At 39.2% G+C, this 24,002-nt stretch overlaps 1 protein-coding gene across 1 annotated transcript; it reads left to right on the top strand.

Annotated features, from left to right (window-relative positions):
- Positions 1 to 3,716: 3,716 nt before the first annotated feature.
- LOC114503775 (putative gustatory receptor clone PTE01) lies at positions 3,717 to 18,123 on the top strand. The gene is made up of 2 exons (XM_028521388.2): positions 3,717 to 3,880; positions 17,193 to 18,123. Exons 1-2 carry the CDS (start codon positions 3,738 to 3,740, stop codon positions 18,121 to 18,123), a joined length of 1,074 nt encoding a protein of 357 aa, XP_028377189.2. The 5' UTR covers positions 3,717 to 3,737.
- The last annotated feature ends 5,879 nt before the right edge of the window (positions 18,124 to 24,002 follow it).

Below are 24,002 nucleotides of genomic sequence, written 5' to 3'. Positions count from 1 at the left end.
ATACAAGCAACTGAACAAGATTTCTTTAAACCTTGTACACACAGAAGAACCAGCTTCAACACAACCTGCCCTCACCAGCACAACAAAATACAGAAGGTGGTGGACAGAGTGACCCACATTTAACCAGCTGGTGGGAAGGAACCACCAAAGAAAGACTCAACAACAATCAAAACCCAAAGGCAAACACAAAGCCAACTTAAACGACAGCCCAAGACCAGTGAGCTTGGGAGATCAAGGAAACAGCACCACTGAAACTCACTGCTATTCTACTAAAGAAGTTCACAACATAAACCCAGGGAGCCAGAACAGATCAATATAAGAAGCTGAGGAGAACAAGAAGAGTCTCACAAACAATGGGAAGACAAAGAAATAATCCCCAAATGAAAGGAAAGGAGGAAGCCTCAAAAAGAATGCTAAATGAAATAGAGGCAATTCAACTATCAGATATTGAATTCAAAGCAGTGATTGTCAGGAAGCTCAATGAGCTCACAATGAGCTACGAGAAACTACAGGGAAGCTACAATGAACTCAATGAAAACTACATCAGCACAAAAAAGGAAATAGAAACTCTCAACAAGGGCCAAGAGGAAATGAAGAATACAATTTCTGAACTGAAGAACACAGTAGAAGGAATGAAAAGCAGGATCGATGAAGCAGAAGATCGGATCAGCGAGCTAGAGGACAAAGTAGAAGAAAACACCCAGAAAGAGCAAGAAAAGGAAAAGAGGCTCAGAAAAAATGAAGAGGGATTAAGAGAAATGCAAGTCAATATGAAACGTAATAATATCCGCATAACAGGGATACCAGAAGGAGAAGAAGAACAAAGGATAGAAAACCTAGTTGAACAAGTGATGATGGAAAACTTCCCTAATTTGATGAGACAAAAAGTCACACAAATCCAGGAAACACAGAGAGTCCCAATCAAGAGGAACCCAAAGAGGCCCACCTCAAGACACATCATAATTAAAATGGCAAAATTTCAAGACAAAGAGAGAATCTTAAAGGCAGCAAGGGAGAAACAGGAAGTAACATACAAGGGGGCCCCAATAAGGCTAGCAGCTGACTTCTCAATGGAAACACTCCAAGCCAGAAGAGAATGGCAAGAAATAATCCAAGTAATGAGAACCAGAGGCCTGCAACCACGACTACTTTACCCAGCAAGGCTCTCAATTAAGACAGACGGCCAAATAAGAAGCTTCTCAGGCAAAAGAAGTCTAAAAGAATACACCTCCACTAAACCAGCTCTGCAAGAGATGCTAAAGGGACTGCTTTAAGGAAAGAAAGGAAAAGAGAGAGTGAGAGAGGATCACACGTACATAAAAGGCAATGAATAAGTACCTATCAATAATAACCTTAAACGTAAATGGATTAAACGCTCCAATCAAAAGACAGAATAGCTGATTGGATAAGAAAACATGACCCACACATATGCTGTCTACAAGAGACCCACCTCAGGATAAAAGATCTGCACAGGTTGAAAGTGAAGGGCTGGAAACAAATTTTCCATGCAAATAGACAGGATAAAAAAGCCGCGGTAGCAATACTCATATCTCACAAAATAGACTTCCAAAGAAGGACGATAAAGAGAGACCCAGAAGGCCATTTCATAATACTCAAGGGAAGAATTCACCAAGAAGACATATACATAGTAAATTTATATGCACCCAACATAGGAGCACCCAAATACATAAAGAAAATCTTAGAGGACTTCAAGAAAGATATGCACAGCAACACAATTATTGTGGGGGATTTTAACACCCCACTATCAAAAATGGGCAGATCTTCCAAACAACATATCAACAAAGATATTGTGGCATTGATGAATACCCTAGACGAAATGGGCTTTACTGATACTTACAGAGCCCTCCATCCCAAAGAAGCTAAATACACATTTTTTTCAAATGTACATGGAACATTTTCAAAGATTGACCAGATGATAGGACACAAAACAAGCCTCAACAATTTCAAAAAAATTGAAATCATACCAAGCAATTTCTCGGATCACAAGGGACTGAAACTAGAAACCAACCACAAGGAAAAAAACCCAAAACACTCAAATTCATGGAGATTAAACAGCATGCTATTAAACAATGAATGGGTCAAGAATGATATTAGGGAAGAAATCAAACGGTTTTTGGAAACAAATGAAAACAAACTCACAACAACCCAAAACTTATGGGACACAGCCAAGGCAGTCCTGAGAGGGAAGATCATAGCGATACAGGCCCACCTAAAAAAGTTAGAAATATTTCAAACAAACAACCTAACCCTACGTCTACAAGAACTCGAGGAACAACAACAAACGCAGTCCAGAGCAAGCAGAAGGAAGGAAATAACCAAGATCAGAGCAGAATTAAATGACATAGAGACTAAAAGCACAATTCTAAGCATCAATGAATCCAAGAGCTGGTTCTTCAAAAAGATAAACAAAATCGACAAGCCTTTAAGCAGACTCATCAAGAAAAAAAGAGAGAAGACCCAAATAAACACAATCAGAAATGAAAGAGGAGAGATTACAACAGATACCACAGAAATACAAAGGATTGTAAGAAATTTCTATGAAGAACTGTATGCGAAGAAATTTGAAAACCTAGGTGAAATGGACAAATTTCTAGAAAAATATAATCTTCCAAAACTCAATAAAATGGAAGCAGGAAGCCTGAACAAACCAATAACAGCAAAAGAAATTGAAGCAGTAATCAGAAAACTCCCAACTCACAAAAGCCCTGGACCAGATGGTTTCACAGGAGAATTCTACAAAGCATTTAAGGAAGAACTAACACCTATCCTTCACAGACTATTTCAAAAAATCCAAAAAGATGGAAGACTCCCAAACTCTTTTTATTAGGCCAACATCATCTTAATTCCAAAACCAGATAAAGACACAACAAAGAAAGAAAACTACAGGCCAATATCGCTGATGAACATTGACGCTAAAATCCTCAACAAGATACTGGCAAACTTCTGGAGTGAGTTGATTCTTTTCTAGTTAGCAGAAATCAGAACTTCTGGTGACATTTGTTAAATTGGCTGTGTAATGGCTGCAAATTGGCTGGATGTTGAAGGAGGAGCTGTCTTGGTATAACAGAAACCAAGGGGTCTACTTGAGACTATGTGACCAGAAGTAGTAGAGTGAGGTCTGCAGAAGTGTCCAATGGAGACGAAGGTCTACCCATTTGCCAGGTTGTCTCCAATGAATTTTTGTTGAGTTTTTGTTGTGTGATGAATTCAGGACTGTGCTGGAAAGCCAACCCAAGAAACATCTAAAGAAGTGAAAATAAAAAGTTATCCTTAAAGACAAATAATAACTGATAAAATGGAAATAGTGTCACATTCTTGGTATAAAAGATCTAATTCTTCATAGATTTCATGATTAATAAAATGGATTTACAGATATCAAAATCACACATAAAGTGGTTAAATTGAAAAAAAAAAAGCCTGAGTTTTATGTTAAGATCTTGTAACTTGGAAGTAAGAAGCAAGGAGTACAAGTGATCTTCCTCCTCAGGAGAGGAAGGACCAAGATCCTCCAAGGATATTTGCTTTTTTAATTTTCTACTTCCATTAATATCAGCAAACTCCCAGAGATTAGGACAACATGGACCAATTGGCTAATTAGGAGATTTGTGTATTGAGATTTATACCATTGTAAATAATTGGCTGGTGTCTTCAGCCTTTAGTTTTGCTAGTATTAACTATAGTGGCTCCATATCTGTGTCTCCTTTCTTTGTGGGCATATGCATCAGAAAGTCCCAGCTGGAGTTTGTTTTCCTGTCAGTCCTGAGGAGGGACCCCAATCCTTCATTGAACACAAGGCAGAAGGGCAGCCTATCCATCTGTTCTCCTTGGTCATGTTCCAGCAGAGATGCAGTCTAGCCCAGTAAGTGCTGTGGAAGATAGTGATTGGAGAAGGAAGGGTTGGGAGCATTATTCCTCCCCAATCAGACAAATGTGACAGTTGGAATAGGTAGATGAGAGGGCACTAATATACAAATTTCAGGTCAGAACTCTATGGAGTTTGTGTTCTTGGTTCTGCTTGGGATATGAGAACTCTCATTTAGAGTTCTGCTTCCACCCTCATTGGTTCTGGCTCTGGTTGGATTCTTTCTCACCACAGCAGAAAATGGGTCTCCCTAAACTCTCCCCTAAGCACTCTAGAGTGATCATGAGGGTGATGATGAGCAGGATGACATTAACCATAACATCATGTACTTCTGTTGAGGGCTTCCTAAGTGCCAGGCTCTGGGGTAGATGTTTTATGTATTTTATTTGGTCTCATCTGCATAAGCTCTCCCAAATTATAAATGCATATTATTATTTTATATAAAAGTGAAGGAGTATAGTATTTTATGTAACTTGTATCAGGTCATGAGTTAAAAAGAGTTGAAGCCAGGTTAGAATCTGGGCAGTCTGACTCCAGACTCAGGGCATCTGGCCAGACTTCTCTGCCAATGCAAACAGTCATTTCATTTCCCTGTCAATCCTGACCAAGAACACCCTGCTCACTATGCTCTTCCCTCTGGAGTTTTCTGGTAGACCACAGTGGAAAGCCATAGGTAGCGTTTGCTGCATCAACTATAGAAAGGATGGTTGAGACCACAGGCAAAGGTCATAAAAAGAATTGGCACATGATAATTTAGGGCAGAGCTTACTCTTGTACTCGCTCTTGTATTTCACTTCAACTGTCTACGTCTTCCTCTGTTCTTATAATCAACCCACTCAATTAAAAAGGATACAAGGACAGAGTCTTGGGGTTCATTCCTTCTCAGGATACTGAAAACAGTTAAAAAATGTACCTCAGATGTACCTGTGGTTAAGATCTCTGTGCCTCTGCTTAAAGCTTTCAGAAAGTCTGGGCACAGTTAAGTTTAGTGCTTCAGAGACTGACAATTTAATTCCAAATCCTGTCTGTCTAACTTATTATTAGTGTATTATGGGGAAAGGTCTTAGTACCTTTGAAACTCGGGATTGTCATCTGAGTTGAGTCCTAGTTGACACAACTTCACTGAATAAAGATTAAACAAAGAATGGATGCTCTCCATGTAATAAATAAGTGATGGATGCATAAGGTAAAGGCAAAATAAATTTTAGATATTTATTATTAATAGTAATAAAGCTAATTCTCATGTCATTTGACTTAAGTATCTGGTGACTTGAAGTTATGGTGTCCTTCCTTCCCTGACAGGACATTTTACTTTTGTTTATACAAGTACATCCTCCATATATGGAGGGAAATGACTAAGTCTGATTTGTTTCTGATCCGTCACTCCAAGCCTATACTTCATTGGCACAGAGGAGGCATCAAAAACAAAAAATCTCTGTTAAATATTAAATAGACTTTTCCATTGTTTGATATAGAAACAAAGTAGGAAATATGGATTCCACACATTTGACCATTCATGCCAGTGTTTTCATCCTTTTCAGGAATGTTCCATAGGACTAGAGACAAGATAAAATAGTGTTTGTGTCTATGTCATAAACTTTTAGTGAGTTCTATTATTTTCCATTTAATATTATAAATAATATTCAATGATTTAAAAAAAGAGGCAGAAAAGAAGGGAGCAGTTAATCTTACTGTATGAGCTGAGCACATTTTAGGATTTTGTGTCATTCCATGCTCTAGGGACAGGAAACCTGTCGACATTTCTACCATAAAAATGGCATTACATTTTTGGAATTGTATTTTGTTACTAAACACATTATTTCAATAATGATTGAAATTCTTTGTTAAAAAATGGCCAAATATTTCTTAAGTTCCAACCTTCCCTTAGGTGCAACAGATGTTTTAGAGATGGATGTTTAACTCTTCATTTCAAGAAGGATCACAAGCACAGAGAGATTCAGAGACTAACACACACTTCACAGGAGTGGGTGAAAATCCAGCACTTAAAATTTGAACTCCTTATTCTAGTACCAGGGCTGTCACTTCCATTTTAGCTAATGAGTAGTTCTTTCAAACCTACTTGGGTCCCAGATGAGAAATGGAGATAAAAAATTTAATTCATCCTCTTTTGGTTCAGTGAGTTGACCTGTGAATTCTGACCAGTGGTTTACAGGTACCATAATGTCACCAACATTGTGGAAAATAGGGTTTTCTATAAATAGTCATGCATTTTACAGTCCAGGCTTGAAATCCAAGAGGGAAAATAAATTCCTATTGAATGTGAAAATTTCATGTGCAGCCATCATAGAATGATTATTACAAAGCAGACTTCAAGGATATTTTCAAACACATACCTTTATAATAAGAGAATGTAGATGATAGAAAATGATTTCTGTATTGGGATAACACATATTGTTAAGTACATATGAGTAAAATTGAACAGTTATTAGAAGTTGAACTGTGGGGATCTAAGATGGTGTCGGAGTAGGAAGGAGCAGATTTGGCTTTCCTCTGCTCAGGGGAGAGAGTCCTGACCGATCTTTGGAGTGGAAAGGCAAGCAACCAACATATTTCAGCATTTTTGAGAACGGAGGACCAAGGATTGTGGCAGAACCGAAAGAACAAAGAACAGATCGCTGCATCAAGGTAGGCTCCCGGGACAGGCGTGTGGTACCCAGGCTGCAGCCTCAGGCCCGGGGGCCGCGGCTGGGTTTGCCGTAGGGTTAGTGGGAGAGAGCCAGGTCGGCTGCTCCCTCTCCAGCCGAGCAAGGTCTGGGCGGCTCTGGGAGGAGTCCAGGTGCTGGCGGGCACACCGGGTGGCGAGCAGCTTTGGAGGCAGTGAACGCCAGAGCCGAGTCGCGCTGCAGACCCGGACTCCCAGGGTCACCGTTCTGGCTGGAGCTTTGGCGGTGAGAGAAACCGGGCCATTGGAGAGCGGCGGGCTCGATCGGGAGGAATTTCCCAAGAGGAAGGAGTGAATGGACACAGACACTGTTTGGGGAATTCTCCTGAAGTGATCAATGGCTCTGGCCTGTTTGCTCCCCAGCTGTGAGCGTGCAGGCAGCAGACAGGCCGTGCCCGCTCACCGGAGCGCGGGGAGCGAGGGTCGCGCTGGTCGCGCCGGGCAGCGGACCAGCCGCGGAGCCAGTGCGAACCCCACGGGCCTAGGAAGAAAAGCCAAACAAGTCATCCTTCAGACTGCCTCAGCCAGCAAGAGCAGAAAAACCGGTTTGGCCACTTTGAAATCAAGAGACTTTTTAATTTGATTCTATTTTTTTAACAATTTTTAATTTTTTAAGTTTTATTGTTTTTATTCTCTTTTGATTTCTTTTTCCTCTCTTACCTGATTTCTTGTTTTATTCCTTCCTCCTTCCTGTCCTCCAATTTTATCTCTTCTTCCTGCCTTCGTCTGCCTTTTCTATTTTTTTTCTTTTTTAAATTTTTTCCTAAATACCTACAAGTGAGACAAAATCCTGGAACGGTGAAAAGACCAAAGTTGAACCCAAAGAAGGGGCATCACAACAGCTGGGACAGTGAGATAAATGTCACTCTGCTATTACAGAGAACCTGCAAGTTATTGCAAATTTGTATTATTATTATTTTTCCAGTGTTCCTACATCTTTTTTTTTTAACAATATTTTTATATCCCTCTTATTTTTATATAGCCTGCTTTGCTAGGCTGGTTTTATTGTATGACCTGACAGCTTTCCCCTGATATCTCTTTCTATACCGTATTACTAATCTACTGTCCATTAACTCACCTGTGTCCTATAAGCATACTACTCAATGTTCGGTACTCCATATCCTTATTACCTAGATTTCATAGACTCTGCCATATCAATGTTGCCATAATATTATTGTAAATAACTGCTGTTCCATGCAAGTGTAATTACTTCACAAGACCCCCCCCCCCCCCCAGATCGTAGCCCATTTCAAAGTTTCCTGAACTCTATTACTGTAGTGGTTAACTCTATTCTCTCACACACTACACCTATTTACTACCCTTTACTCTCACCTTACCCCAGAATCTGACCGCCCACAACCTCTCTGCTTTATAGATCCAACTCACAATCCTTCCTCCCCCAACAAGATTCTTATCTTCTTTCCATCCTTTCTAAAAATCAGCTAGCTGGGTGGAAGACCACAGTTAACACTATACATAGTGAAAGGATCTCCTATATCTTCCCTACTTGCTACTACTGTAAATAGCATAGAATTCTCGGTTGCTGTCTTAAACCATTTTGCCCTCCCCTCCATCTGATGACAAAAAAGAATAGGTGGAGGAGGTGAACACCAGGATACCCACTGGAAGAGGAAACCCAACAACAAAGGAACCACTAACAGATAACAGCAGAAGAAGGTGAAGGAGGGAGTAGTAACCACACAAACCACAATCCAGGGCTTATCTGGAAATACAACTAAACAGTAGAGACAGTACCCAATACAAACAACTGAACAAGATTTCTTTAAACCTTGTACACACAGAAGAACCAGCCTCAACACAACCTGCCCTCACCAGCACAACAAAATATAGTAGGTGGTGGACAGAGTGACCCACATTTAACCAGCTGGCGGGAAGGAACCACCAAAGAAAGACTCAACAACAATCAGAACCCAAAGGCAAACACAAAGCCAACTTAAACAACAGCCCAAGACCAGCGAGCTTGGGGGGTCAAGGAAACAGTACCACTGAAACTCACTGCTACTCTACTAAAGAAGTTCACATCATAAACCCAGGGAGCCAGAACAGATCAATATAAGAAGCTGAGGTGAACAACAAGAGTCTCACAAACAATGGGAAGACAAAGAAATACTCCCCAAATGAAAGGAAAGGAGGAAGCCTCAAAAAGAATGCTAAATGAAATAGAGGCAATTCAACTATCAGATATTGAATTCAAAGCAGTGATTGTCAGGAAGCTCAATGAGCTCACAATGAGCTACGAGAAACTACAGGGAAGCTACAATGAACTCAATGAAAACTACATCAGCATAAAAAAGGAAATAGAAACTCTCAACAAGGGCCAAGAGGAAATGAAGAATACAATTTCTGAACAGAAGAACACAGTAGAAGGAATGAAAAGCAGGATCAATGAAGCAGAAGATCGGATCAGCGAGCTAGAGGACAAAATAGAAGAAAACACCCAGAAAGAGCAAGAAAGGGAAAAGAGGCTCAGAAAGAATGAAGAGGGATTAAGAGAAATGCAAGACAATATGAAACGTAATAATATCCGTATAATAGGGATACCAGAAGGAGAAGAAGAAGAACAAGGGATAGAAAACCTAGTTGAACAAGTGATGATGGAAAACTTCCCTAATTTGATGAGACAAAAAGTCACACAAATACAGGAAACACAGAGAGTCCCAATCAAGAGGAACCCAAAGAGGCCCACCTCAAGACACATCATAATTAAAATGGCAAAATTTCAAGACAAAGAGAGAATCTTAAAGGCAGCAAGGGAGAAACAGGAAGTAACATACAAGGGGGCCCCAATAAGGCTAACAGCTGACTTCTCAATGGAAACACTCCAAGCCAGAAGAGAATGGCAAGAAATAATCCAAGTAATGAGAACCAGAGGCCTGCAACCACGACTACTTTACCCAGCAAGGCTCTCAATTAAGATAGAAGGCCAAATAAGAAGCTTCTCAGACAAAAGAAGTCTAAAAGAATACACCTCCACTAAACAGCTCTGCAAGAGATGCTGAAGGAACTGCTTTAAGGAAAGAAAGGAAAAGAGAGAGTGAGAGAGGATCACACGTACATAAAAGGCAATAAATAAGTACCTATCAATAATAACCTTAAACGTAAATGGACTAAACGCTCCAATCAAAAGACATAGAATAGCTGATTGGATAAGAAAACATGACCCACACATATGCTGTCTACAAGAGACCCACCTCAGGATAAAAGATCTGCACAGGTTGAAAGTGAAGGGCTGGAAACAAATTTTCCAAGCAAATGGACAGGAGAAAAAAGCCGGGGTAGCAATACTCATATCTGACAAAATAGACTTCCAAAGAAGATCCATAAAGAGAGACCCAGAAGGTCATTTCATAATACTCAAGGGAAGAATTCACCAAGAAGACATAAACATAGTAAATATATATGCACCCAACATAGGAGCACCTAAATACATAAAGAAAATCTTAGAGGACTTCAAGAAAGATATGGACAGCAACACAATTATTGTGGGGGATTTTAACACCCCTCTATCAAAAATGGACAGATCTTCCAAACAAAACATCAACAAAGATATTGTGGCATTGAACAATACCCTAGATGAAATGGGCTTTACTGATATTTACAGAACCCTCCATCCCAAAGAAGCTAAATACACATTTTTTTCAAATGTACATGGAACATTTTCAAAGATTGACCAGATGATAGGACACAAAACAAGCCTCAACAATTTCAAAAAAATTGAAATCATACCAAGCAATTTCTCGGATCACAAGGGACTGAAACTAGAAACCAACCACAAGGAAAAAAACCCAAAACACTCAAATTCATGGAGATTAAACAGCATGCTATTAAACAATGAATGGGTCAAGAATGATATTAGGGAAGAAATCAAACGGTTTTTGGAAACAAATGAAAACGAACTCACAACAACCCAAAACTTATGGGACACAGCCAAGGCAGTCCTGAAAGGGAAGATCATAGCGATACAGGCCCACCTAAAAAAGTTAGAAACATTTCAAACAAACAACCTAACCCTACGTCTACAAGAACTCGAGGAACAACAACAAAGACAGCCCAGAGCAAGCAGAAGGAAGGAAATAACCAAGATCAGAGCAGAATTAAATGACATAGAGACTAAAAGCACAATTCGAAAGATCAATGAATCCAAGAGCTGGTTCTTCAAAAAGATAAACAAAATCGACAAGCCTTTAAGCAGACTCATCAAGAAAAAAAGAGAGAAGACCCAAATAAACACAATCAGAAATGAAAGAGGAGAGATTACAACAGATACCACAGAAATACAAAGGATTGTAAGAAATTACTACAAAGAGCTGTATGCCAAGAAATTTGAAAACCTAGATGAAATGGACAAATTTCCAGAAAAATATAACCTTCCAAAACTCAATAAAATGGAAGCAGAAAGCCTCAACAAAGCAATAACAGCAAAAGAAATTGAAGCAGTAATCCAAAAACTCCCAACACACAAAAGCCCTGGACCAGATGGTTTCACAGGAGAATTCTACAAACCATTTAAGGAAGAACTAACACCTATTCTTCACAGACTATTTCAAAAAATCCAAAAAGATGGAAGACTCCCAAACTCTTTTTATGAGGCCAACATCATCTTAATCCCAAAACCAGATAAAGACACAACAAAGAAAGAAAACTACAGGCCAATATCGCTGATGAACATTGACGCTAAAATCCTCAACAAGATACTGGCAAACCGCATCCAACAGTACATTAAGAACATCATACACCATGACCAAGTTCGATTCATCCCAGGTATGCAAGGATGGTACAATATACGCAAATCAGTAAATGTAATACATCACATAAACAAAAGCAAAGACAAAAACCACATGATCATATCGATAGATGCAGAAAAAGCATTTGATAAGGTACAGCACCCATTTATGATAAAAACACTCAGTAAAGTGGGAATAGAGGGAGCATTCCTCAACATAATAAAGGCCATATATGAGAAACCTACAGCCAACATTATACTCAATGGGCAAAAATTAAAATCTTTTCCACTAAGAACAGGAACAAGACAAGGATGTCCACTTTCACCACTTCTATTCAATATAGTACTGGAGGTTCTAGCCACAGCAATCAGACAAGAAAAAGAAATAAAAGGAATCCAAATCGGAAAGGAGGAAACAAAACTGTCACTGTTTGCAGATGACATGATAGTGTACATAGAAAATCCTATAGACTCCACCAAAAAACTGCTTGACCTCATAAATGAATTTGGTAAAACAGCGGGATACAAAGTCAATATCCAGAAATCAAAGGCATTTCTGTACACCAACAATGAAACAGCAGAAGCAGAAATCAAGAAAAAAATCCCATTTGAAATAGCAAAAAGGAAAATAAAATACCTAGGAATAAACCTAACCAAAGAGGTAAAAGACCTGTATTCAGAAAACTAATAACACTGAGGAGAGAAATCAAGGAAGACACAAACAAATGGAAACATATACCGTGTTCATGGATTGGAAGAATTAATATCATCAAAATGTCCATACTACCCAAAGCAATCTACACATTCAATGCAATACCAATTAAAGTACTAATGGCATATTTCACAGACATAGAACAAACACTTCAACAATTTATATGGAACCATAAATGACCCCGAATAGCTGCTGCAATTTTGAGAAAGAAGAGTAAAGTAGGAGGAATCACAATACCTGACATTAAACTATACTACAAGGCCACTGTAATCAAAACAGCCTGGTACTGGCATAAAAACAGGCACATGGACCAATGGAACAGAACAGACAGCCCAGAAATAAACCCAAGCCTCTACGGTCAATTAATATTTGACAAAGGAAGCAGCAACATAAAATGGAATAAAAATAGCCTCTTCAACAAATGGTGTTGGGAGAACTGGACAGCTACGTGCAAAAAAATGAAACTCGAGCACCAACTTACACCTTATACAAAAATAGATTCAAGGTGGATAAAAGACTTAAATATAAAGCGTGACACCATTAAAGTCCTAGAAGAGAACGTAGGTAGGAAAATCTCAGATATTTCACGCAGAAACTTTTTTACTGACTTGTCTCCTAGAGCAAGGGACATAAAGGAAAGAATAAACAAATGGGACCTCATCAAAATTAAAAGCTTTTGCACAGCTAAGGAAAACAGTATCAAAATAAACAGAGAACCAACTGTATGGGAAAACATATTTGCTAATGATACCTCAGACAAGGGTTTAATCTCCAAAATATATAAAGAACTTACGCGACTCCACTCTAAGAAGACAAGCAACCCAATTAAAATATGGGCAAAGGACTTGAACAGACAATTCTCCAAGGAGGACATACAGAAAATCCAAAGACACATGAAGCGATGCTCAATATCGCTAGCCATCAGAGAGATGCAGATTAAAACCACAATGAGATACCACTTGACACCAGTCAGAATGGCCATCATAAACAAAGCAACAAACAACAAGTGTTGGAGAGGTTGTGGAGAAAGGGGGTCCCTAGTGCACTGTTGGTGGGAATGCAGACTGGTACAACCATTATGGAAAGCAGTTTGGAACTTCCTCAGAAAACTAAAAATGGATCTGCCTTTTGACCCAGCAATTCCATTGCTGGGACTTTATCCTAAGAACACTAAAACACCAATACAAAAGAACCTTTGCATCCCGATGTTCATAGCAGCACAATTTACAATAGCTAGGTGCTGGAAGCAACCTAGATGCCCATCAGTAAATGAATGGATCAAAAAACTATGGTACATTTACACAATGGAATTCTATACAGTAGAAAGAAAGAAGGAGCTCCTACCCTTTGCAACAGCATGGATGGAGCTGGAAAGCATTATGCTAAGTGAAACAAGCCAGGCAGTGAAAGACAAATACCACATGATATCACCTTTAACAGGAATCTAAACAACAAAACAAAACAAAACAAAAAACTAGCAAAATATAACCAAAGACACTGAAATAGGGGATAGTCTGACAGTGGCCAGAGGTGAGAGAAGAGGGAATTTTAGGGGGGAATGGGTAGGGATTACAGGAACAAATTTGGAGGACACATGGACAAAAACTAAGGGTGGGGGGTAATGGGGGGAAGGGGGGAGGGTTGGGTGGAGGGGCTGGAACGGGAGTAGGGGGGAGAAAACTGTACTTGAACAATGATTGAAATTTAAAAAAAAAAAAAAAAGAAGTTGAACTGCTAATCACCACTAACTTATCAATACAAATTCTCACTTCTGTGATGTGAAAAGAGGTGCAAGAATTTTATAAGATTGTGGAAAGAAGGAACTGATATAAATAATAATATAATATAAATATAAAATATATAATGTAAAATAAATATTTAATACATAAACAGAATATATTAAATTATAAATGTATTAAATATATATTTTACATTTGTCAGGTTTATATTAAAATACATAAATATAAATTTATAAAATAAATAAAGTCTTTCCTCACATAATAGTGTGTATCAGTAAAATGTTTAAAGTTGATGTACATACTTCACAAAGAGACTGAAATTCAATGTTCCAGTAAACAAGTACATTTCAGAGGCAACCTGTATAGTATACTGTTTAGGTAAGCTTTTAAGAAAACTGTTTTTGGATACATAAGTCAACATTGACAAGAAAACATGCCCACAAAATGGATGGCACTGGTTGTCTATGGTGGATGAGTTATATAGAGAAATGGGATTGAATTAAGATACCAAGAAAAATCAAATTCTATCAGTAATGTTTCAAATTTTTATACAATATGAGATCTGAAGCAAATATTGTTAAATGTTTATATTTTTAATGTGGGTGGTGGGTATTAATGATAGTTGCACATTAGGACAACCAAGAATCTCATATGTACAGATGCTGAATAAATTAGTTCTAGGCTGAGGCCACAATATCTGTATATTTTTATTTTTTATTTTATTTTAAAAATATTTTATTTTTTATTTTTAGAAAGAGGAGAAAGGAGGGAGAAAGAGAAGAAGAGATACATCAGTGTGTGGTTGCCTCTCATGTGCTCCCTGCTGGGGACCTGGCCTGCAACCCAGGCATGTGCCCTGACTGGGAATTGAACTGGTGACCCTTAGGTCTGCAGGCTGTCACTCAGTCCCCTGAGCCGCACCAGCCAGGTCCTGTATATCATTAAATAACCACAGGCATATATTCAATCAACTAGAAATAACGACCACTGGTTTAAGTAATTTAAATTATTTTTAAAAACTTTTTTATGATAATCCTGTAAGGTAAGTTTAATTATTATCTCAGATGCATTTGCATTCCTCTATTTTTCATTTTTTCTACAATTAAATCATAGTGCACCCTCCACCCCACCCCCCAAAAAAAAGACTTTCAGGTAGCTGAGTAAGAGAATTGCATTCCCTGTATCAGGAAGGATTGACATGAAAATCTGTTATCTAAACAAGAAGTCTCGGTCTTAAAACTGGTAGTGGAACCTCCCCAGTGCTAAAGTGTGAAGTGCTCAACTGTAAATAGGAGGGATTATGGTCATAAAAACAAAACCAACAGGCATATGAAAAGGTTTTCAACATCACTAACCATCGGGGAAATGCAAGTCACAATCACAGTAGGATAACATCTCACACCTATTAGAATGGCTGTTATAACAAAAGAAATAACACATGTGTGAAAAGGAATATAAGTATTGAATTGTTTAGGTCTACATTCCAATAATTTCAATCATGGGTAAAACAAACAAACAAGCAAACAAACAACCAAACGAGTGTTGGTGAGGATGGAGAAAATGGAACCCTGGTACACTGTTGGTGTGAATGAATATTGGTACAGCCATTATAAAAACAATATGGACATTCCTTAAAAAATTAAAAAGTGGTACTAATTAAAATAGAACTACCAAAAGACTTTTAAAGGACAACTCAGACATTTGAGTAATCACTTATTTCTATGAAGAGGAGAGAAGACCCAAGAATAATAAAACTCATGAAAATAACTATCACATAAAAATATTTTCTGATTATGAACATTAAACTTCATTTAGAATCCAGATTACATAATCATGTTTATAGAGTGTTTAACATTATCTAAATAAAGAGACTACCTAATTAGCACTGTATTTGAATAAAAGAAGGCATTTTATCTACTTCCTAATTTGCATACATTAGAATGATTTTTTTCCTTAAAGGGCAAAGAGTATTTCTTTTTTTTTTAAATATTTTTTTATTTTAATTGTTGTTGCAGTACAATTTTCTATCTTTTACTCCCATCCCAACCCACCCACCCAGCCCTCTCCTCCTCTCTCCCATTTCCACCCACCCCTAGTTTTTATCCATGTGTCCTTTATACTTCTTCCTGTAAACCCTTCTCCTTTTCCCCTGAAATTCCCCTGACATTCCCTTTCCTCTTCCCTCTGAACACTGTCGGACTGTTCTCTATTTCAGTGTCTTTGGTTATATTTTGTTTATTTCTTTGTTTTGTTCTTTAGGTTCCTGTTAAAGGTGAGATCATATGGTATTTGTCTTTCACCACCTGGCTTATTTCGCTTAGCATAATGCTTTCCAGCTCCATCTAAGCTGTTGCAAAGGGTAGGAGCTTCTTCTTTCTTTCTGCTGCATAGAATTCCATTGTGTAAATGTACCATAGTTTTTTGATCCATTCATTTACTGATGGGCATCTAGGTTGCTTCCAACACTTGGCTATTGTAAATTGTGCTGCTGTGAACATAGCATAGGTTCTTCTGGATTGGTGTTTCCACTGTTTTTAGGATATAGTCCCAGCAGCAGAATTGCTGGGTCAAAAGGCAGATCCATTTTTAGTTTTCTGAGGAGGTTCCATACTGTTTTCCACAGTGGTTGTACCAGTCTGCAATCCCACCAACAGTGCACTAGGGACCCCCTTTCTCCACAACCTCTCCAACACTTGTTGTTTGTTGCTTTGTTTATGATGGCCATTCTGATTGGTGTAAAGTGATATCTCATTGTAGTTTTAATTTGCATCTCTCTGACAGCTAGCGATATTGAACATCTTTTCATGTGTTTCTGGATCCTCTATATGTCCTCCTTGGAGAAGTGTCTATTCAAGTCCTCTGCCCATTTTTTAATTGGGTTGCTTGTCTTCTTAGAGTGGAGTCACATAAGTTCTTCATATATTTTGGAGATTAAACTCTTGTCTGAGGTATCATTGGCAAATATGTTTTCCCATACAGTTGGTTCTCTTTTTATTTTAATATTGTTTTCTTTAGCTGTGCAGAAGCTTTTAATTTTGATGAGGTCCCATTTGTTTATTTTTTCCTTTATGTCTCTTGCTCTGGGGGACGTATCAGTAAAGAAGTTTCTGCGTGAGGAAAGAGTATTTCTTATGAAATATGCTGTGTTTTCCTGTAATTATGAATTTGTTATCTCTAATGTTCCTGCTCCTCTGATTCTCTTCAGTCAAATTTCTGGAAAGTAAAGTGTGTATAGAAAGAGGTGAATAACATGAAAACCAATAAAGAAACAGCTCTAATCAGATAGGATTTGTCATACTGAGAAATATTGCTAAAGGTACTGGAGTGTATGACCTCACAAGTGACCCGCCTGAATACAAAATATGGATGCAGTGCTGTGTGCTCATTTACTTCTTTTCTTTATTTTTCAATCCTCTTTTCTTTTTCAAAAGGTGTCCACAAAATCTCACACGTGTCTCAGAATTCTTCCTCATGAGTTTCTCAGATGATCCAGAACTGCAGTCTTTGCTCTTTGGGCTCTTCCTGTCCATGTACCTGGTCACTGTGCTTGGGAACCTACTCATCATCCTGGCCGTCAGCTCTGACTCCCACCTGCACTCGTCCATGTACTTCTTCCTCTCTAACCTGTCCTTGGCTGACATCTGTTTCATCTCCATCACTGTCCCGAAGATGACTGTGGACATCCAGACTCACAGCAGAGTCATTGCCTATGGGGACTGCCTGACACAGATGTCTTTTTTGATCCTTTTTGGATGTATGGATGATATGCTTCTGACTGTGATGGCCTATGATCGGCTTGTGGCCATCTGTCACCCTCTGTACTACCCAGTCATCATGAATCCATGTCTCTGCTGCTTGTTAGTTTTGGCGTCATTTCTAATCAGCCTTTTGGACCCTCAGCTGCACAATTTGATTGTGTTACAACTGACTTGCTTCAAGGATGTAAAGATTTCTAATTTCTTCTGTGATCCTTCTCAACTCCTTCATCTTGCCTGTTCTGACACCTTCACCAATAACATAGTCATGTATTTTGTTAGCACCATCTCTGGTGGTGTTCCACTCTCAGGGATCTTTTCTTCATACTATAAAATTGTTTCCTCCATTCTGAGAGTCCCATCAATAGGTGGGAAGTATAAAGCCTTCTCCACCTGTGGTTCTCACTTGTCTGTTGTTTGCTTATTTTATGGAACAGCTTTTGGGGTTTACCTTGGATCAACATCGTTGCCTTGTCCTAGAAAGGATGTGGCAGCCTCACTCACGTACACTGTGGTCACCCCCCTGCTAAACCCATTCATCTACAGCCTGAGGAACAGGGACATTAAGAGTGCCCTGAGGCTCCACAGCAGAACAGTCTCATCTTAGTATCTGTTTGCACTTTTTGGAGTGTGGTTGGAAAAACTAGTCAAAACAAATATGTAGACCAGTGAATACTGTTTCCTTGGTCACATTCCTTTCTAGTCTCATGGTTTTCATTCCTCTCCATGCTTCATATATGAACTTTACTTCTTTTAACTTGTCTTTAATTGAGTTGTCAGAGTATGGGATCCTTTGTACATCATAATAAATGCATGAAAGGGTCTGGTCATTGACTCTGGTATCCAGGTGAAGTGCACAATTCTTATATACTTAAACTTTACATCTTTCCCCATGGTTTTAGGGCATTTTCCATACAATTTTTTTGCATCTGCCACATCTGTTTATTCAGCTAATTCCTGAGAATGTAGTTCACTGGTTTTCTTTCTATCTATCTATTATCCATCTATCTATCATCTATGTTTTTGTTCCATTCTTCTTTACTATTTTTTTAAGTTATATATATATTTTTTGTTTAAGCACAGTTGTCTCTATTTTCCTGCCACCACTCCCCCCACCCCAGTTATCCCCACCTCCCACCCTCAATCCTAACCTCCTTTGGTTTTGTCCATGTGTTCTTTATAGATGTTCCTGAAACCCTTTCCCCTTTTCCCTCCCATTACTCCCCCCACCTCCCCTTTGGTTACTGCCAGTTTGTTCTTAATTTCAATGGCTCTGGTTATATTATGCTTGCTTCTTTGTTTTGTTGATTAGGTTCCACTTATAGGAGAGATCATATGGTATTTGTCTTTCACTGCCTGGCTTATTTCACTTAGCATAATGCTGTCCAGTTCCATCCACACTGTCATAAAAGGTAGAAGCTCCTTCTTTCTTTCTACTGCATAGTATTCCACCAACTGTGGATTTTATTGGAGTTCCCTGGAGATTTTTATAAATACTGATGATTGGGTCTGTTGGAGTTCACCAAGAAGATGTGACTGCCAGTTGACCCAAGAGCTGGACTTGGAGAATCAGAGACTCCTTATTTCCTCCCTGTCCTTGGAATATTTCACTTGCCTACACTGAGCTAGAAGCTGACCCAAGGGTATAGTCTTGAGGTAAGCATGTATTGCTGAGATTATCTAGATATTATACATGACTGAACCCAGTTAAGGTCATGTACTTTACTGTACATAAGCTTTTAAGATTTGATGGGCAGGTGTGTAAGTCTATTTGTCTTGTGGCTGCCCAAGACAAGCTTTGTCTGTAACTCTCTGACTAATGAAAATTGCCACCTACCAATCTGGAATGACCTACTTCTTCCTTTGGTTTCTTCTTGCCCTCCATGCATGCGGGCCAGTTCACATTTCACCTGAAATTTCCTTAGATTGCAAACTAATGGGATCCCCCTTGTCAAATATTAGTTGACCATATGTGCAGTTGTTTATTCCTGGGCTCTTGATTCTGTACCATTGGTCTCTGTGTCCACTTTTAATCCAGTCCTACATCCTGTCGTGGCTGATATGAGTAGTGTCTGCACTTCTTCCTTGTTTTTAGCTGTGTCTTTATGTCTAACTTTTGCTCTTCCTTGGGTGGGGTGAAAATGAAACAGGTCCTTGCTATGGTGCACTAAAAGGCTAGAGAAGCTGGTTGGTCACTCTGCTCTTTCTTTTTCCACAAGGGTAACAACTCTTTCTAGCTGGGGAGTTCCCTCTTGGTGCTGAATGGCCTGGGTGATGGTGTAGTGCCGGCACAGTGAAGCTGCCTTTCCTTTCTTTTTGCATGGTTATTCTCAGGTGTTTTGTTCCATTGTATTATTGAAGTTTCTTAGGTGGACTCCTGTACTTTCCCAGAGCTTTTTTTGTTAATAGATTTAATTGTTGATTTTTGTGTGGGAATAGAGGCTGGTGTCTCCTATTTCATCATCTTGGTTTTGCCACATTTTCTTTCTACACACAATCTCTTAATAGCAGACCAATCTCTAAATTCATCATCCAGAGTTCTCTGAGCTAGGAGGAATGTGTGAGTAGAATGTGGGAGGTTGCAAAGTACCATCATTCCCATATTCACTTTATCAACCAGAAGAAAACTGAAGCAGGCCCCAAGCACATTTATTTTAATTTTAGGATCTGCAAAAACAAAGTAAGCTAAAAAAATACATCCTGGAATACAATGAGCTCTTCCCAATGAGCAGAAATCAGAAGCCACTGGGACATTTGTTGAATTTGGGCACTGAGTGGCTGCAGCTTGGTGTGATGTCAATGAAGGGACCCCAGTGATGGGATAGAGACCATACAGGCTTTTTTGGACTACATGACCTGAAGGAATATGGTGTGATCTGCTGAAGCACCAAATCAGAGGTGATTTCTACTCATATGCCAGTTTATTTGCAGGGAAATTTTGCTGAAGAGCATTGTGGTGTAATGGATTGTGGACTATGCTGGGAAGCAGAGACATATCTCCAGTACTGTGGTGCGTAGAAACCAATGTCTTGATAGAGGGTGAGGCCTACATGCTGGGGAGATTCTAATCTACTCTGGATTCTGTGTTCATGCTATTGTGGACGCCTATCTTCTGGGGTGTGCCTTGGGTCTACTGACTTGCTCTCAATTGACACAACATGGCAAAACTGATGAGGTGTCACTTCTGATATTAGGGTACAAAAAGGCTCTGGGTTTCATATTCCTGGACTTTGTCTCTTTGTTACTTGTCCTACTGGGAGCCAATGGTCATGTGTGAGCTTCCCTATGAGAGACCCATGTGGCAGAGAACTGAGGAAGACCTCTGGCCAACAGCCCACAAGGAACTCCATCCTTTCAAGAGTGTCTGGGCTTGGAAATAGGTCTCTTCCCAGTCAAACTTTGAGGACTGTTGCCCTAGCTAACACTTTGATTGCACTCTTGTTACATACTCTGGCTTATTGAAGAAAAGTGGCAAGTTATGAAATAAAGTTTGTAAGAGTCAATGGTTTTCTAGCATACCAACAACACCAATGAAAGAGAAAACTTGGACTATCATTTAAATCAGCAAAACGAAACAAAACAAAACAACCCCCAAACAACCAAAAACAAACAAACAACCCCACAAAACCCAAAACCCACCAAAAAAAAAACCCCCAAAACAAAATGAAAAAACTAGCTTGACTTGGGGTGGTGAAAACACAATACAATATACAGATGATATAATATAGAACTATATACCTTAAACCTATACAATTTTACTAACCAATGTCACCCCAATAAATTCAATTAAAAAAGAAAAAAGTGAAAAAAAAAGATTGGAAATGTACAGTGCTGCAAAGAGCACTTTGCACATAGTAAACTCTCAATAAATAATTCTTTTGTCTCTTAAAAAAACACCTTGCTCTGGCCAGTGTGGCTCAGTTGATTGGAGCACCATCCTATAAACTGGAAGCCTGTGAGTTCAGTTCCTGGCCAGAGTACATGCCTGGTTAAGGGGCCTACGAAAGGCAACCAATCAAAGTATCTCTCACTACAATGTTTCTCTCTCTTTTCCCCTCCCTTCCCTTCTCTCTAAAATCAATAAGCATGTCTTTGGGTGAGGGTTTTTAAAAAAGCCCCTAAGAAAGGGAAATAGAAAGTTTCTTTTAGAGACAGAAATCTTTTTTCCCTTTATCTGTTTTTTTTTTTTTTAAATATTTTTTATTTTAATTGTTGCAGTGCAATTTTTTTACTCCCACCCCAACCCACCCACCCAGGTCTCCCCTCCTCCCTCCCATTTCCACCCACCCCTAGTTTTTATCCATGTGCCCTTTATACTTCTTCCTGTAAATCCTTTTAGAAATCTTAACTAAGAAAATAGAAATGGTTTTGGATTCTTGTTAAAGAAGGCCTAATTCTTCCTAACTTACATGATTAATGCAGTGGATTTTCAGATATCAAAGCCAAAAGGAGCCTTCATTTCCTGAAGGAAAAAAGAGCCTGCATTCTATGTTCAGGTCCTTGATTATGGAAGTAAGAAGCAAAGTGTACAGATGTGCTTTCTCCTGAGAAGAGGAAAGTCCCACATCCTTCTAAGTATGTTCACTGTTCTCCTTTTCCTCTTCTGTTAATATTAGGAATTCCTCTGGGATTAGGAAAACATGGACCAATTTTGCTAATTATGAGCTCTGCGCATTGAGCTCTGAGGGCCATACAGGAGTAAATAATTAGCCAGGGCCTTCAGCTCTTCAGGCTGTCAGTCCCATATAAGCTTCATATCTGTGTCTGTTCCTACCAGAGTAGCTACCTGCACCAGGAGATCCATGCCTGAGTCTATCTCATGCCAGTCCTGGAAAGAGAGCCTGGGTCCTTATCATTACCAAACTTCTAGGTCATGGCCCAGCAGGGATACAGCAGAAACCAGTGAGTACCAAGGCAGATGGTGGATGGAGAAGGAATTATGGAGAAACTTATCTCTTCATTACCAAGATAGTGGGGCAATGGAGATATCCAGGTGAGAGGGCATTAACAGGTGAAGTTGCAGCTCAGAGGCTTATGAGATTTATGTCATTTTTTTCTGTTGGGGATTTTGAACTCTCATTTGGAATTCTGGTCCTCTCCATGGCCATTCCTAACTTCCCAAGTCGTTGCCCAGACCAGAGCAGGAAATGGATTTCTCCATCTCCTAAGCACTCCAGAATATCTCGGATGCTCTGATTATAATCATGATGGTGATGTGGGGAGAAACCAGAATACCACAAGACTTTATTGAGGCTTCCTTGTGTCAGGCTCAGTGCTATGTTATGTAGCCTTAATTTTCACCTGCATGATACTCCCACAGTCGAGGCGTACATGTGATTGTTATTTTGGGATTGAGGAGAGGAGCACAGTGTTCTTTCTTAATTAGTACCTAGGTCCTGGGGTATAAAAGGGTGCAGTGAGGTTTGGATCTGAGCAGTGAAACTATATTCACAGAACACAGGTCACAGGGCAATGTCTTTCCATACAAGTTAGGTGCACATACCTATTGAGCTCTTGACATGTGGCTAGTCCAAATTAAGATGTGCTGTCCATTTAAAATACTGGATTGTGAAGAAGTGCAAGAGAAGTCTGTAGAATATCTCTATTGTGTATATTGGTAAAACTATACTTTTAAAAAAGATTTTATTTATTTATTTTGAGAGAAGGGGAGGGAGGAAGAAAGAGAGGGAAAGAAACATTGATGTGGAAGAGAAACACTGATAGCCTCTTGTACCCCCTCTCCCAGCTGGGGACTGAACCCCCAACCCAGGCATGTGCTGTGACTGGGAATCAACTGGCAACTTTATGGTTTGTGGGATGATGCCCAATAAACTGAGACAACTACTCAGGGCAAAACTATACTATTTTTGATAATGGGTTAAATAAACTGTTAAAATTAAAGTAGACACCCCCCCCCAAAAAAAAAATACCCACCCAGCCAACCTACTCATTCTTTTTTCCCCCTCTTTTCAGTTATCTTCAGGCAGAATGCCGGTGGGGAAATGACAGGGACTCATTTATTTCTAATTCCTCAGTATCCACACTGGGATTGGCACAGAGTAGGCAACTAAACAAACAAATATATATTTAGAAAGTACACCTCTATATATCTCTGTATACCTCTGTTTCAGAATATATATATTTGTTAAATATTGATTACCCACTGTTAGTTTATAGGAACACGACATGTCTGACACACATTGGGGTCTTTCCTGCTTGCTCTTTCATCCCTTCCAGGAATGTCCATGTGACTAAAGAAATGAATGAGATTCTGTCATTCCCTCCAAGAACTCTTCCAGAAGGACTTCTGGACTAATTGAATCTAGTGAGGGCATTGTGAGAACCTCTGATTTGCAGTTGTGGGTAAACTGGGGACCCACAGATACCTACTGCTTCTGGTTGGTATCTGAAGTCAGGAGGAGAGTGGTTTTGTGTGACTGAGCCTTACCCTATTGGATCTGACACTGCTGCAGATAGTGTCAGAAT

Source organism: Phyllostomus discolor, chromosome 8 (genome assembly GCF_004126475.2).
Source record: "Phyllostomus discolor isolate MPI-MPIP mPhyDis1 chromosome 8, mPhyDis1.pri.v3, whole genome shotgun sequence".
NCBI classification, from domain to species: Eukaryota; Metazoa; Chordata; class Mammalia; order Chiroptera; family Phyllostomidae; genus Phyllostomus; species Phyllostomus discolor.
This window is presented reverse-complemented; position numbering and strand designations above follow the sequence as displayed.

Coding starts and splice junctions, on each gene's coding strand:
- LOC114503775 (XM_028521388.2), top strand. CDS start 3,738: ATGCATCAGAAAGTCCCAGCTGGAGTTTGTTTTCCTGTCAGTCCTGAG. Junction 3,881..17,192: donor CAGAGATGCAGTCTAGCCCA/GTAAGTGCTGTG, acceptor CTTTTTCAAAAG/GTGTCCACAAAATCTCACAC.